At 45.9% G+C, this 14163-nt stretch overlaps 1 protein-coding gene across 1 annotated transcript in view; it reads left to right on the top strand.

Annotated features, from left to right (window-relative positions):
• Window positions 1-441, top strand: part of LOC140649907 (T-cell activation Rho GTPase-activating protein-like) — a 4278-nt gene extending 3837 nt beyond the window's left edge. The window contains exon 11 of the mRNA XM_072857744.1: window positions 406-441. Coding sequence (XP_072713845.1) covers window positions 406-441 — 36 coding nt within the window. The remainder of the gene's footprint in view (window positions 1-405) is intronic.
• The last annotated feature ends 13722 nt before the right edge of the window (window positions 442-14163 follow it).

The following is a 14163-nucleotide window of genomic DNA, read 5'->3' as shown; positions in this document are numbered from 1 at the left end:
GACGCAGGAAGGCGCAGAAGGGCAGGAAGCCCAGGTGCGTACCAGGCTCTGCTGCCCAGCTCGCAACACTGCTCTAAGTCGGTGCCACTTGCTGGGAAGGGACGGCGAGGGAGGGTGCTGCGCAGGGTTTGGCAAGCACTCCACGGCAGCTCCCCAGGGGCTCCCGATGGAGCCCTGCTGCGTGGCGCAGGGGCACCGCGCATCTCTGCACGCGCACAGGTCTCGACGAGCATTACCCATGGGGATCAGGCGCCAGAGCCCTGCCGTAGGCAATGCCAGCAATAGCTCTCTCTTCTGGGCTACGAACATTCCTTGCCAGCTGTGTTGCCCAAAGAGAGGGGGACACAATCCTGCCTCTTCCTGCCTTTATGGACTGATCAGAGCTTTCTGACTCTGTCGTTGCAGGTGCTGATTCCTTTTGTGCTGGCCGAACCGCTGTGACTGCTGGGCCCCCACAGCTGATGTCCACAATAAAACCATCTTTTCTCTCTTCTGACTGTGTCTGCCGTAGGATATTGTGGAGCGGGGAGCTGTTGTTTTGTGATGAATGCTCCGGGGGGAGTTTGGGATGGTCCCTTGTCCCAGCCTGCTTTCCAGCGGGCATCAGGGCTGAGCTGAGGTGCTTTAGGAGTGAAAGCAAAGCACGGAGTCACACAGGAGGGTGGAGGCTGGAAGGGACCTGCGGCGGTCATCTGCTCCAACCCCTCTGCTCAAGCAGGCTCACCTGGAGCAGGTTACCCAGGACCACGTCCTGGCGAGTTTTGGGTACCTCCGAGGAGCGGCGCCGTGAGGTCAGAGCAAGGGCAAGACGTAGGCAGGGCACGGTGGCCAGGAAGGGCTAAAGGTCCTTCCTTATGCAGCCACCGTCCCCTGCAGCTTGCTGTCCCCTGCAGCCATCCTCCTTGCACACTCATTGTCGGGCCGTTTCCTCAGACCCCCCTAACTCATGGCAATGGCAGAGATTAACTTCCACGCTGGGTGGTAGCAATGCGTCCGCTCAGCCAAAAAGCTTTGGAAGCGACTGCAGCAGCAGCCGGACGGCTGAGGCTTTCGTGCATCCAGGTGTGATACAGGGGATGGCCACACCATGACGGAGGAGGAAGGACAAGCACTCTTACTGTCCCTAGGTAACTCTTTGTCTCTGAAGTGCACAACTTTACCATTTACAGATTGCCCATTTGAATTAAAGTTCTTCTGAGTTCAGAACCTCATGAATTACATGTTGAAGGAGTGAATTCACGTGTTAGGCTGCTCTGTGCAAAGGCGATTGAGCCCTTGTTTACTTTTTTCGTTTGTTTTCCTAATGAGCTCTTTATATACAGTTTAATTTATAGAGTGCGTTGTCCTGTAAATTTGAGACATCTAAACAAACCATGAGACTTCCCAGTCCAGAAGAAACTTCCTGTTGCTTTGCATGATCTGCAGGACAGAATGGGGGCTGTTTACTCTTTTAAGAATCTCCACACAAAATATTCTTCTTCTGTAAGTTAAAAGACCTTCCTTAATATTTCTGTTTTTACAGTGCTTTCTGCAAATGAAACCTGGAACATGGGAATCACATCTTTACATTTTAATTGCCAGCCCCAGCATTTAAAGTTATATGCAGAGCAAATTCTGCACTCAATCACATGTGGGCAATGCAGTGCTTCTGTGGATTTGCTGGACATCACTGGTTGGTCCAAAGTGGTGTGCTGGTTTTGGTGCATTAGGAGCAGAGTCAGTATCTGACTGAGTCCCAAACATCTGCAGGTACAGCATAAGACTGACAACTGCCCTTCTTCCTCTAACAGTCCCTTCAGAAGACCCCATTTCAGTCAGCACATCTGCCCAGGCAGGGAACAAGGCCGTTCCTGAGAAGAAATGGTCAGACAGAAACTGCTCTGGGCAGCTGATCAGCGAGGGTTTCGCTGCCTGTGCACATGGGTTTCAGGCGCTCTATTCTCACTCAGGACTTGTAGTCTGAACTGATCGTCCCGCCTGGATCATAGGAGGTATCCTCCATTAGTGACAATTTGCTCTGACAGGCGTACTGCTGTGCATTGCGGCAGTTCAGAGCTAAATAATTTATTTTGGAAGCATGTTTTGTACATGGCTTAGAAAATGGAAAAGAACAAGAACATTGCAACAGTGAACTACGGGATGGACAAATACTTTCTGCCCTATAGTTTCTAAGCATTGCACTTTGCCATCCTTTGTTTCAAAATTGCTTTATCTTCCATAATTATCTTCAAAAGAGAAGGCTGATCCAAAGTGTTTTCTTTTTTTTTTTTTTTCAGCGTGGTTCATTGATTTCCATTTTTAATAATAAAGGTGAATAAACAAAAGAAAAAAACCCACAATGATATATTACCTAGCATTTAAAATAGAACACATATATGTGCCACAGCACACTTCATCTCTGGACATCAAAGTGTCTCACAGAGGTCATAATCCTCATTTCAAAGGTGGGGAAACAGAGGTGCTGAGAGGGAAAGTGGCTTAGCAGGTCAGTGGCAAAGCAGGGCAAGAGTCTCCCAAGCCTGTACTGCAGGCAGAGATGAGGGAGCAGAGGAGAACAAACCCATCCTCACCTAATCAGGACAGCCCAGGGACCAAGTGCAATAAAGGCACAGCGACACTGCAGGGAGAGCAGCAGATCATGCCACAAGCCAGCAAAGCTTGGTTTCCTCCTGTTTTGTGTCTAAAGGGTAGTCCGGGGTTGTCTGATGTTGGCCTTTGATGGTGCAATCACAGGGTGCCACTGTGGCCTTTCCCTCACCAAGGGCACTGGTGGAGTCTGGCTCCTCAGCTTTGATGTCTGTTTTCCCAAAACTTTTGGGTACTTGAGAATTTTTGAGCCTTTGTATCAGGTGTGATCACTGTGAGCCAGTGGAGTCACAAAGAACACGTCCTTGCAGGCACACACACATGCATGTACACACAGACATGTCTGTCTTGGCATTGCAAGATAGGGGGTACCTTATCCTATGGAACTATGCAATTAGTCAACATTTTAATATTGTAGATCTGCCGTTTTGAACTTTTTTTCTCTGTAACAGAGTTCTGAAAGTGGATAAAGGGTGGCACAGCAAGGATGTTCACAATGTTGATTCAGTAGCCACTATTGTTTAATCTTATGGAAAAATGCTTCCCAGGGGGAGACACAAAATTGGACTTCCAACTCTGTAGCTGCATCTTCTTTAAGCCCTAGAGACTCACTATGAAGTGAGACTCATTCAGGTTATTCATTTGATGAATAACTTCAGTGAGAAGACTTTTTTATGCCTGCAGCCATGCCACCTTGGGTCATGGTCCTGTCATATCTCGTTACCCAGAGAGGGGGAAGTTGAATGGGAATTTTGGTGTGAAATTCTGAAGTAGTGATATTCAAGCTTTCTTGATTTGTGAACTCTGAAAATACTTCAGGGCTGTTCAGCCTCCTTGATGGTAAATTGAAACCTACTGATAAGAGGTTGATTTTCTTAGCTTTAATGGACCCATTAAAGGGAGGCCATGGACGCCACAGTTCTGCTGGCCAAAATTTGAAAACAATTCCTCTAAAGAACACCCCTGGTATTCCAGGAGTGCTTCTCATGGCTCAGGAGAGAGCATCTTTCCCTTTGAGGACTAGAAGACAGCTGCTCCATGACTCTATAAAGTTTCATGGCATGATGTGGCCATGAGTTAATTGAAGATCTTAGAGCATTTTTCATAAAGGGATTTCTTTCTGAAAGGTATACGCAATTTGGGGGATTGTCTCACTCTACTCATATTGTAGGAAGCAGCAAAATCAATGGGTGCCAGGACCCAAGATCCTGGCTCTGTCTGTAGGAGAGCATCCATGCTCTGCTTGTGCATGCATGAAGACGTCTGTCTGGGCTCACCCCTCACGCCTGTATGTGTGCAGGGTGCTGTTGGATGTGCTGTCCTTGGGACGTCAGCTCTTGGCTCAGGGAACAGAGCCTGTCTACCTTTGTTGCAAGCTGTGCTACACAACTGCTAGTTACTAGTCATGATAACTGCTTTGAAATGGCTTGCAGTGTAACCTTCTGATTAACAGTGCATCCCTGTCTGCTCTCTGCTTCTTCAGACAGGAGTTACAAAAGGTGGGTAGTAGGGGTAAGTCGTCTAGCTTTGACATTCGCCCTCTTTGACCTTCAACTCTTTTTTCTTGATGAAGCCCATGTTACCTATCAATTAAGAAGACACAGCGTTGTTCTTAGCCCACAGGAGGGTTGTAAGAGTTTTAATAATAAACTCTTCTAGATCATCAAGTCAAATGTGCTATATAAATGCAGATTAATGTTACTAGAAAGCCTGCAGGTTCTTTGCCTTGTGTGTCTCTTCTGTGGTGTCTGCCAGCAGACCTGAATACATTTGCTGCTCAGATTACTAATCTCAGATGTAATATATCAACTGAACAGACTTTTGTTCTTTATGTTTTAAATATTATAGTGCATTGTATCATGCAACCTATGATAATACTGTTTAGCATCTCTGTTATTAAAGCACCTCTTCATACTTTTGTTGTTATAGGTCCCAGAGGCATTGTTTATGGGCAGACCTCAAAGACCTAGTAGTACTTCAGTTTTCCAGATAGGAAAACCGAGGCCCATTTTCCAAGCAAAAACTCTGAGCCAGTGGTATAGAAACTGGGTCTCCTACCTCTCACATGCTTTCTCTCCAAGCACTGAGAAACTGTGTTTTCAAAAGCACTGAAGACTATAAATTACAGGACCTCAACATGGAGTTTGCAAGTGAAAGTAAGTTTGCTAATATAATTTTTTCTCCCTCCGCGTGCAGTGAGTGACACTTCCACTGGGAGTTGCAGCAGGAGGGATCCCCGTGTGTCTGGTTACTCTTGGCAAGATGATTTATCTGGAGGGGAAAGCCCTCACCCATTAGCAATGGCTCCTATTCTACTGGTTGGATATTGAATGTTTTACATTCCCAGGTGGTTCACTAATATTCTTCTCTTAATGCCAAGCCTTTTCACTGGTTACCAATATGTCCCTCAGACTAGCAAGGCTTTATAGGCTGTTGTTCAAAAAGTTATTTGAAGAATATACACAAATGGTGGAGGAGAAGGGATACCTGAAGATCCCTCTTCTTCACATGTTACCAGGAGAATATCCTTATTACTGGGCTAGGTGGTCATGTTCTTCCATCTTTTCTGTTTCATGAACCTAACATTCCTCGCTGCTCAGTGGTCTGATGTCAAGATAAGCCAAAAAATATTTCCTCTTCGGCCAATGTGGGTGCTTTGAAAGGAGGTGTTGGCTTGATCTCTGTTAGGCTGAAGATGGCAATTCCATGTCTGCCTTGCCTTTGGTGAGCATCCTGGTCCCCTTGGTTGATGCATCAAACTTTTGTGTGCTAATGTGAGAGGTAAAGCAAGGAACAATCCTGTTTTGTGCCCATATACCGGTGGGATTGAAAATCCACCTCAAGGAGGCAGGGGACCCATTTCCCTAGCTTTCCTTATTGGCCATTTTAGGTGTTAATTGCAATTACCCAGCAATTATGGCACCTCATATTGGAGGTGTAGGTGAGTAGCTGGAGTTTGGGCATTTCACTGCTGGAGCCAGGCACCTGGAAGGGAGGTGTGGGAGTTGCTGTCTCCACACCCTTTGCCAGTCTGGGGCCAAAGCGCCCAAGGTGAGTAATTGTTATTGATGGAGCAGCAGCCCTGTTTGTTCACTGAATAAATAAAGCAGATTTTCCAGCTGTTCCCTCCCCCAAGTCTCTCCCAGCTCCTTCCAACTTCCCCACATCACTCCCTTTTCCTAATCTCCCCATCTTTTCTCTGTGGCTTCCTCCTGCAGTTTCAGCTCTGGCGGGCAACTCCCAGGGTGGTACGGTCTTCCCAACTGAAGAGGGCTTTCCAAAGGCAACCCAAATGTCCTGAACAGTTGGCTGTACAACCCTCTTCCAAAAATCATCTGTGTCAGAAAGAGATGTTTTTGCCTCGTCTTGCAGTGATCATATTTAATTGTTAGTTAAATATCGAGGTCACCAGCCACTCCTATTCCTAAAGAAGCACTATGCCTTTTAAATGAGCAGTGCTGGAGGGCAAGGGCATTTACTGACCAAACCATCTGCAGAAGAGTTGATCTTTCCATTTGCCCTTCAAAGCCAAGGTTGCCATATTTTCTGAGAACGTGTGACCTGAATACCAAGTCAGTGTCCTGCTAGGGTGGCTAGTCTGAGGTGACCATGTTTCTTGCCACTTGTTTCAGTAACTGCAATGATTTCAGCATCTTTATGAAAAACAGTTCAGACAATCCATTGGGTCTTTCCAAAAGCAGAAATGCAGCATGATGGGACACACCAAAACCCCTTTTGAAAGTAGTACACTAATTAAATGGACAGACCCTGCGGACACTCTGGGTCAACATATAATAACGGCGGTGCTGTACAAAGCTTTTATTCCATCAAAGCAGCTCTATTACATTGATTTGTGCCAGAGAATAGCCGGGTAGCTTTTTTATGTCTAAATCCACTTCCTAACCTGGCAGGCTTTACAGCATAGAAATGTCAGCAATATATTGGTTCTTGTTTCTTCCATGTGTTCTGACAGGGATATGTACCTAGTCCTCTCTGCTGAGGGTACAGCTCCTTTAGAAATGCTTTTTCTGGAAGAGCTTTACTTGGGGAAGGGGTTATTTTTAATGACAGTTTTATGCCATTCAAATGTTAAAGTCTTTGCATAGCAGAGGTACATGTGGTTATTCTAGCATAAAAATGTGTGTTTGCATGGTTCTGGGAATCAGTATAAATTATGCTAGCAAGAACATGGTTTTTGTTTATATGTTGAATTGAATATAACTCTAAACAAAATAAGCCTGGTGCTATTTTTCATTCACAGGCCACCCAACTGAAATATATCCTCACCATCACCACGTTGACAAGGGCAACTGTGAGGGGTCAAGTGAGTGGGAGTCAGACTCATCTCACCACCTTCAGCTGTCCAACTCCAGCACAAACATCTTGATACTGCAGACTCTCTCTATAAAGGATTTTAGGATGGGATGAACTGTGGTCTAGAATAATCTGTTTCTATCCTCTGGGTTGTAAAGGAGCACAGATCTGCCTCTCACAGTGTAAATATTCAGTGTCAGCTAGATAAATCCCATGTTTGACCCCTGAGATCCTCAGTAGGTCTCCAGACTGCCGGTCTCACCTCCTACTCACCTGGGCACAGTGCCCACTGCAGGGATACGGCACCAGTCCCTGCTCAGCCTGTCTTAATTAAAAACAGCTTTATTATCTGATAGGTACCAACAGAATATAACCCAGGACACAGAAGGCTCCTGCCCTGAGGACGTTTCCCTGTAAGCAGATGGCAAGCAGAAAATATGCCAGAAAAGCTCTGCCTTGGAAGATTTGTGATTCCTTTCCCCTTCAGACGTAGCATCACTGCTGGCTGATGCTCCAGTTACAGAAGAGGTCTTCAAGGCTAAGGCAGCGTGGAAAGCCTGCAAGGGAAAAATGTGAAACCAAGGGAGGGAAAAAGACCCAACCAATTAGTATTTGCCAGTAGGGATTTCATTTCAGCCCATCCCTCTCCCTCTGCGCTTAGCACTGTACATATACACCGTGTAGGAGAGCAGCTCTGCCCAGGGAGGCATAGCATCCACACAGGCAGAAGAAGGGGTGGGGGACAGCACGTACTCTGCTTAATTTTATGACTCAAAACAGATTTCTCCAGCTGATGTCATGACTTGTACGAGGTTGGCGGGGATGTCGGCAGCAGAGGCAGTAATTAAACCCCTGGCATTCCAGCTGGAGGCACGGTCATGTCCTGCTTCATCTGAAGCAGAGTTGGTCTGACACAGCACAAGCCTTACATAACCAGGCCAAATTTTCGTCTTCGAAGCAACAGTTTCAGAAGAACTACATACGCAAGATTTTTCACTATTTATAAGATGGAAAATGAGTGTAGTTCTGTCCCCTTCTGTCTCACACTTCGTTAGGTGGCATGCATGTCAGGGAACGAGGGCTCCTCTTCCAGCTAACTACGCAAGGCTTTCGTTTGCATTCCCTCTATGTTTTGTGTTGGGATAGCAGAGGTTTGCACTGGCATGCAAGACGTTTTTCTTATTGCTCATCTACAACCACAGTCACATTTCAGAAGTGTTTTGGCACATTGCCCCACTGGCAGCCAACGATCACAGAAGCAGCTTCTCAGGCTGGAATGTTTTTGTTGCAATGCATTAACCCATCTCTATTATTGCACAAGCTTTTCCTTTTCCCCTCGTCTGTTTTGGCCATATCAGAACATGTGAGCTCTTTTCAAAGAATCTTCAGTCTTTTTCAACATTTGAAGTGGGCCTGAATAAACAGTTGTTGGGGAAAAACTTAATGGGAAAGACTTAGTGTGTTTCTTGGCTTATTCTGGCTGACACAATCTCTTGCAGATGCAGTATTACAATAGCAATAGTGCAGCAATACACTTACAATAGCATGGTGCATGCAAACCATGATTGTTTTTAGTGGGAAGAATCACACCAACGTGCCTACCAACCCCTGATCTGTTCATTGCCTATCCTATAAGTGTGTTTTTCTTGTAGACACGCTCACCCTGTGGTTTCCTAGAAAATAGAGGCTTAAAACTGATAGGCATTTCCTATCACCACCTGAATAGCACTTAAAACTGTGGGGTAATTAAGGTCAAGTGCTTTAGTCCATCGGTTCCCTTTTCAAGTAAAACTGTTCATTCAACCAGAGTAAGGACAATAGATGACTACCTGTGCATTCATCGGCTGTAAATCTAGGGTGTGAAGTAAATAAACACATCATAAAACTTCTGTCCTGTTTCTTCCCATATATTCTTTAGACTATTAGTTCAAGACTTTAAAATCATGGACTACACATGAGGAGCAAGTATGATATGCACATGGAGGAGTCTAAGGTCTTGATATGAAGCAGGGGTAGGAAAGGCAAGATGTTGGCATCCTTGGTGAGGAATGAAGCGAGCTAGAGAGCAGAGAGCTGGGCGGTGGGGTACATGTGTTTGGGGATCACTCCCCAAGTTCAAATCACTTATGCAGATACTTGCCTCTAATTATGTATTTAAACCCAGACTCGAAGCAGTTAAATACCTGCACAAACGTAAAACTCGTGTCACCTAAACATGTGGCTCTGTGCGTTGCCAAGTCAAAGCCTGCACAGTGAGATGGGTTGTGGCAAGAGGATTTCTGGTCTATATGCTTACACTGACTGAGGGAAGCAGGTCAGAGCTGGAGTATTTTTTAGAAACTCAGCTACAAATGCCAAAGTTTGTAGAAGCACAGTCTCCAATTAACAGCTTTAATCTTATTATCTCAAGCCTTTTATCTTCAAATTTTCTTGGCTGTTTGTTTGTTTTCTTTACATTTGTTTACATCTACCGAACTGAAAGTTTTTCTGGAAATGCTGGTATGGCTTTTAACTGTAAGAATGATTCACCGAGAATAATTAATTCAAAGATCTTGGCATCTCTTTACCTTGTAATCTGGTGGTGGATATTCTGTGATTTTCTTGGGAGTTTTTTTCCCCCTGAATGTGCATGTTTACACTCACACCCACACAGACTCACAAACATTTGCAAATGCAGATACTTCCCTCTTCTTCTTTTGGAGCTTTTAAGTTCTGGAGCAGCACATCTGACCTGTACGATTAACCGTTTCTGCTATGCATCTCCTTTATTTGTGTCCAAAAGCACAACAGAGCTTTTGAGGTTTGTGGGACCCATCCTATAGGTTTTTGTCCATACCATAAACCTCCTTAAGCTTCCAGCACAGAGCAGGTACACACAAACTGCACTTCAAGAAAGGTCTGTGCTCTGTGCTAACTCCTGCCGTTGTTCAGGCTCAATCTGGGACACTGCTGGCTGGCCTGGGTCAAACCAGGCATTTTTCTAGGGAATTAAACAGCACAGATCTGCTCCCAGGGCCCAGGATTTTTCCCCAGTGTTGTTTAATTTATTAAATGTTGTTGTTGATATAGAGGTTATAGCTTGCTCACATTTTAATATCTATTAGCAGCAAAAGCAGTGAGTTCTGCCTCAGACTTTGTAAGCCCTCAGGAGTATTACTTACGTAGAAAATTAAGCCTGGACCTTGCAGTCTGTAAAACAAGCTCATACAGAGCGTAAGGTGTAAGATTTCCCCACTGGCCCTGTACATGAAGTCTCTCATGAAACTTGGAATGGCTCTTCAATGTAAACGTCAGTAATACTTGAACTATTTGCTTTGTAAAGCTTGTGGTTTCACTTGAAATTTAGGCACCTAAAGAGAAATCAGGGTGCTAAACACCTTTGAAAAGCAATATCTTATTTTTTTCCCTTGTTCTGAAAAAGGTCATTTATGCAATGCCAGAATCCCTGTAGCTTAGTACTTTGCACTGTTATTTCAGAAGTTAAAAGCTATTAAGGTGCTTTTTAATCAATGCACAGCATGACAAAAAACCTGGTTGTTTTGCAGTGATGGTCATAACATTACAATACTGACAGCTCCCTTAGGACCTGTGCAAGGTAACTAGCAGGCTGTAGGTGAGCTGGGTTTAGCCAAATAAATGCAATGTAAGGGGCCTGCAGCAGAATATGGAGTCACTCTGTAATTATGCTCCTGGTTTTTCTGCCTTGTCTATGAAACAGAGTCACTGGAACAGGACAACTTTTATAAATTCAGGGAGGGCCAAGTTTATTATAACTAACTATAACAACACTTGGCTCTTTGAGGGCTTTTATCCAAATGTCTCCAAGCCCTTGCTCTTCACAAAGAGAGATAAATGTAATTATCATAATTCTAAAGTGGGGAAAGCTGCAGTTTAATTAACTACTCATGGATATACAGCAAATCAGTAGCAGAGATGGGAACAGAAACCAGTTTTCCTGACTCCCATTCATGCCCTAGTCACTGGATCCCAGTGCCATCTCTATCAGGCAGCAGCCACAGCAGGATAAACACGACAAAAAGTCGCAATGGGATAAAGCTGAGGGTGGGCCAAAGAGTACTCAGATAGCCCCGTGGCCAGCTGAAGTGGCTCTGGGATACACCTATTGCCTATGGTCTGGCATTTAGTGAACCCAGACTGGCATCAGGAACCTGTACGTTGTATGTGTGAGAGACCAGTTTGTACCTCATGGTTTTGTCCTCATAATAATCCTAAAGTTTGCTTGCGGGAAAGAGTTCCTGCTGCGGCATTGCCCACCCAGCTGCTCTCTGCCTCTCCACCACTGCAGCTGTGCTAACCAGGGACTCCTGGCTTTACCCCAGTCGGGAAAGTCAGTGGTCTAGGATGAAGCCACAGCGATATACACCCTACGCCATCGACTTAGGCTTCTTGCTTTCCAACCTGTGTCGCTTTTGTTCCAACCTGCCCCTTACCATCCATGCAGGCTCAGCTGAGACCTACGGCCACCGAGACCTGTGCTGGGTGACTCCTTGTTCCCGAAAGCCGAGCCACGTGCCTGGAAGAAGAGCCTGTACTAAGAAGTGCAGAGATGAGATAAGCCAGGCACTGATTCCTGAAAGGCAGCATTTAGCCGTTGTCCTCCCAAAAGGCTGATGGCAGAGGAGGATAGCCTTAAAATGTTCTTTTCTGAATAAAAGGTCCCAAAGCAGAGGAAGGGATCTCTCTTTCACCGCTCTCTCTGACTCCAGGCTAGCTATATTCAAACTGTCTGTTTCCTCAATACCTACACAGCCTGGGCGCAGAGCTATGCTGAGCTGTGTCCTTCCTATGCCCCACCAGCTATGATAACAGCTTTGGAAGTCAAGGTGCTCGCAGCATCTCCACAGGCTCTCTGAAGGTCTCTCCACCCATCTGACTTACCTTTTTTTTCCCTACAGTTGTGATAGAAGTTGTCTCAACAAATGAGGAGAATTCATCACTACACAAGCGACATCCCTTTCCTGTTTTGGGTCAAAATGTAACCTTGAGCTTTTGCAACAGATTAGACTCCTCTCCCTGCAGCTCCCTGAGCACAGTGGCGTGTGTCTGCAGCCATTTAGCTAACTCCAGGAAGCAAATCAAGTTAAAATGCCCAGAAAGAGATTTTTCTAGCATTTACTGATGACTTATTACATTGCAGCACTGAGGCTTTCAAAACAGGAAGGTATTCCTACTCCAGGCTGAAATAACATGCTTTAGCACAGCCAGCAGGTAGCTTGCTGCTCACACCTTGGGCAATACCTGCTTTTGCTGAGAGTGGAAGTAGGTACAGCTGTGGCAAGGGGTGACACTGATGGCAGAGAAACCTGTAAATAGAAATCGTAGTTTTCGCTTCCAGCCACAAGTGGAATACCTATTTAGCACTTGCTCAGCTTACTACAAGACAATGTAGTTGTCATTTTTATCCCACTAAAGCTTAAGGGTGAGCAAGGGTGGGGCTCCAGCCAGGAACTGTACTGCAGAAGGAACACAGCCCCTGCCCCAAAGGCTTCTGCAGGAGAAACGTGGGATGGGGCAAAGGGACTAGCAGGAGCACAACAACACAAGGGCAGAAAATATTCAAGTGCTGCTGTGCAGGGAGTCACAAAACAGTAGAAAAGAAGGGAATTGTCTGTCTGTAGCAAGTTAGACAAAGGTCAGAGGAGGGCTGGAGCTGAGACTCAGGTTAGAAAGGAAGTTCTCTGAGGCCACATCTATTATAGTAAATTAATCACACCCAGGGCCTGTCTCTGGTACTGAGGTCAACCAGCAGAGAAGACCTTGTGTCCATACCATTAAACTCTCTCAGCTGTCAAAAGACGATGGCTGACTCTGCACGGTCTCCTGGGAGCTCTCCCTGGCTTTTGCTAATGCCCAAGCCATGCCCAGAAACCTTCTGGATAAGCGTTAATTTGCACAAGCCAGAAACCTGCCAGGGACAGCCCTGACAACTGAATTTCAGTGCCCAGGTCCAATATTGATCTATGTTCACACAGCCAAAGTTTTTGCTTGGCCTTTGCTGTGGCTTCCCTTGCCTGGATCTGATTAACTCCTTCCTGCGGGCAGCTGCCAGTCCCTCTGAGCCACAGGCATGGGAAAAGGCACCACAGGGATGCCTGTCTCGAGAGAGGCATGGGTTGGGTGCACACATGCACACAGCTGAAGGGGGTTTCCCTGTGCAGCTCTACTGAGGGAAGGCTTCTGGCATTAAGAAAGGGTGGACGCAGCCAGGCCAAGCATTGAGTGTAGGCTACTTGTTGCAGCAGACTGATGGACAGCGATCATAAGAGCCCTGGAAGCCATACTGGCTGGTGCTGGCAGTGTTGACAGCAAGGTAAAGTACCCTTTTCCTGCAGCAACAGTCACTCCTCTCTGCCCATTTCACCAGCCAAAGCAGTAAGCCAAGCTTTCATGGGTTGTCCATCCCAGTCCCTCCTTCCGCTTCTGGTCAGATCCCAAAGGCAGCAACGATTAGTTCTGCCTCTATGGCTGACAAGCTGTGAGCTGTGTCTGGTTATGCCACTGTCACATGTTCTCCAGGACAGAAATGCATGTGGTCGACACTTCTGTTCCTAATTTAAATGTACCTTTGAAAACTTGCTGTCTTAACTAGATTGAGTTGAAGTGGTCATTAACATTTTTGGATGCTACATACATATACATGCATGTACATATATGTATCTCCTATTTAAGATTCTCCAGTGTGACTTTATATTCATGACTTTCAGCTCAGATGGCATTTAAAGATAGCCATATGCTGGGTTTTGCCTCAAGTGCTTAAGGAGAGAAGTGGAGGCTCTGGCTCCTTGTTCTGGTGGTAGCCTGATCCGTCTCCCAGCTACCCTCTTCAGAGGAGAAATCTCAAGACAGAAGAGCTTCAGGAGCAATGTCCAGTAAAGGTGCTTATTTGTGAAAAACAGCCTGAAGACTAAAGGAAGGCAGCAGCTGTCATCTGAAGGTGCTGTAAGTGGAGATGCCGCCGCAGCCCCCCCAGCACTCCCTTCCACTGTGCAGATGCCAACAGCTGTAAGAGGAGCCCTGGGTGTAGCACAGGTTTCACTGGCATCACTGAATCCAGAAGCTGTTCTTGGACACCACCTACTGGCATTTTCCTTATTAACTATTATCAAAATGAGCCGTTGTGCAGGGTGTCGGCGGCATCCCAAGCCTGCAAGCAAAGAGACAAACTTGAAAATTGACCCTCCCAGACCTTTTCAGTGAATGTCCTGCTTGTTTTTCTGAGAGGGGAGCTGGCTTGGGGCCTTG

Source organism: Ciconia boyciana, chromosome 3 (genome assembly GCF_034638445.1).
Source record: "Ciconia boyciana chromosome 3, ASM3463844v1, whole genome shotgun sequence".
Taxonomy (NCBI): Eukaryota; Metazoa; Chordata; class Aves; order Ciconiiformes; family Ciconiidae; genus Ciconia; species Ciconia boyciana.
The sequence above is the reverse complement of the archived record's forward strand: the minus strand, read 5'-3'. Positions and strand labels throughout refer to the sequence as shown.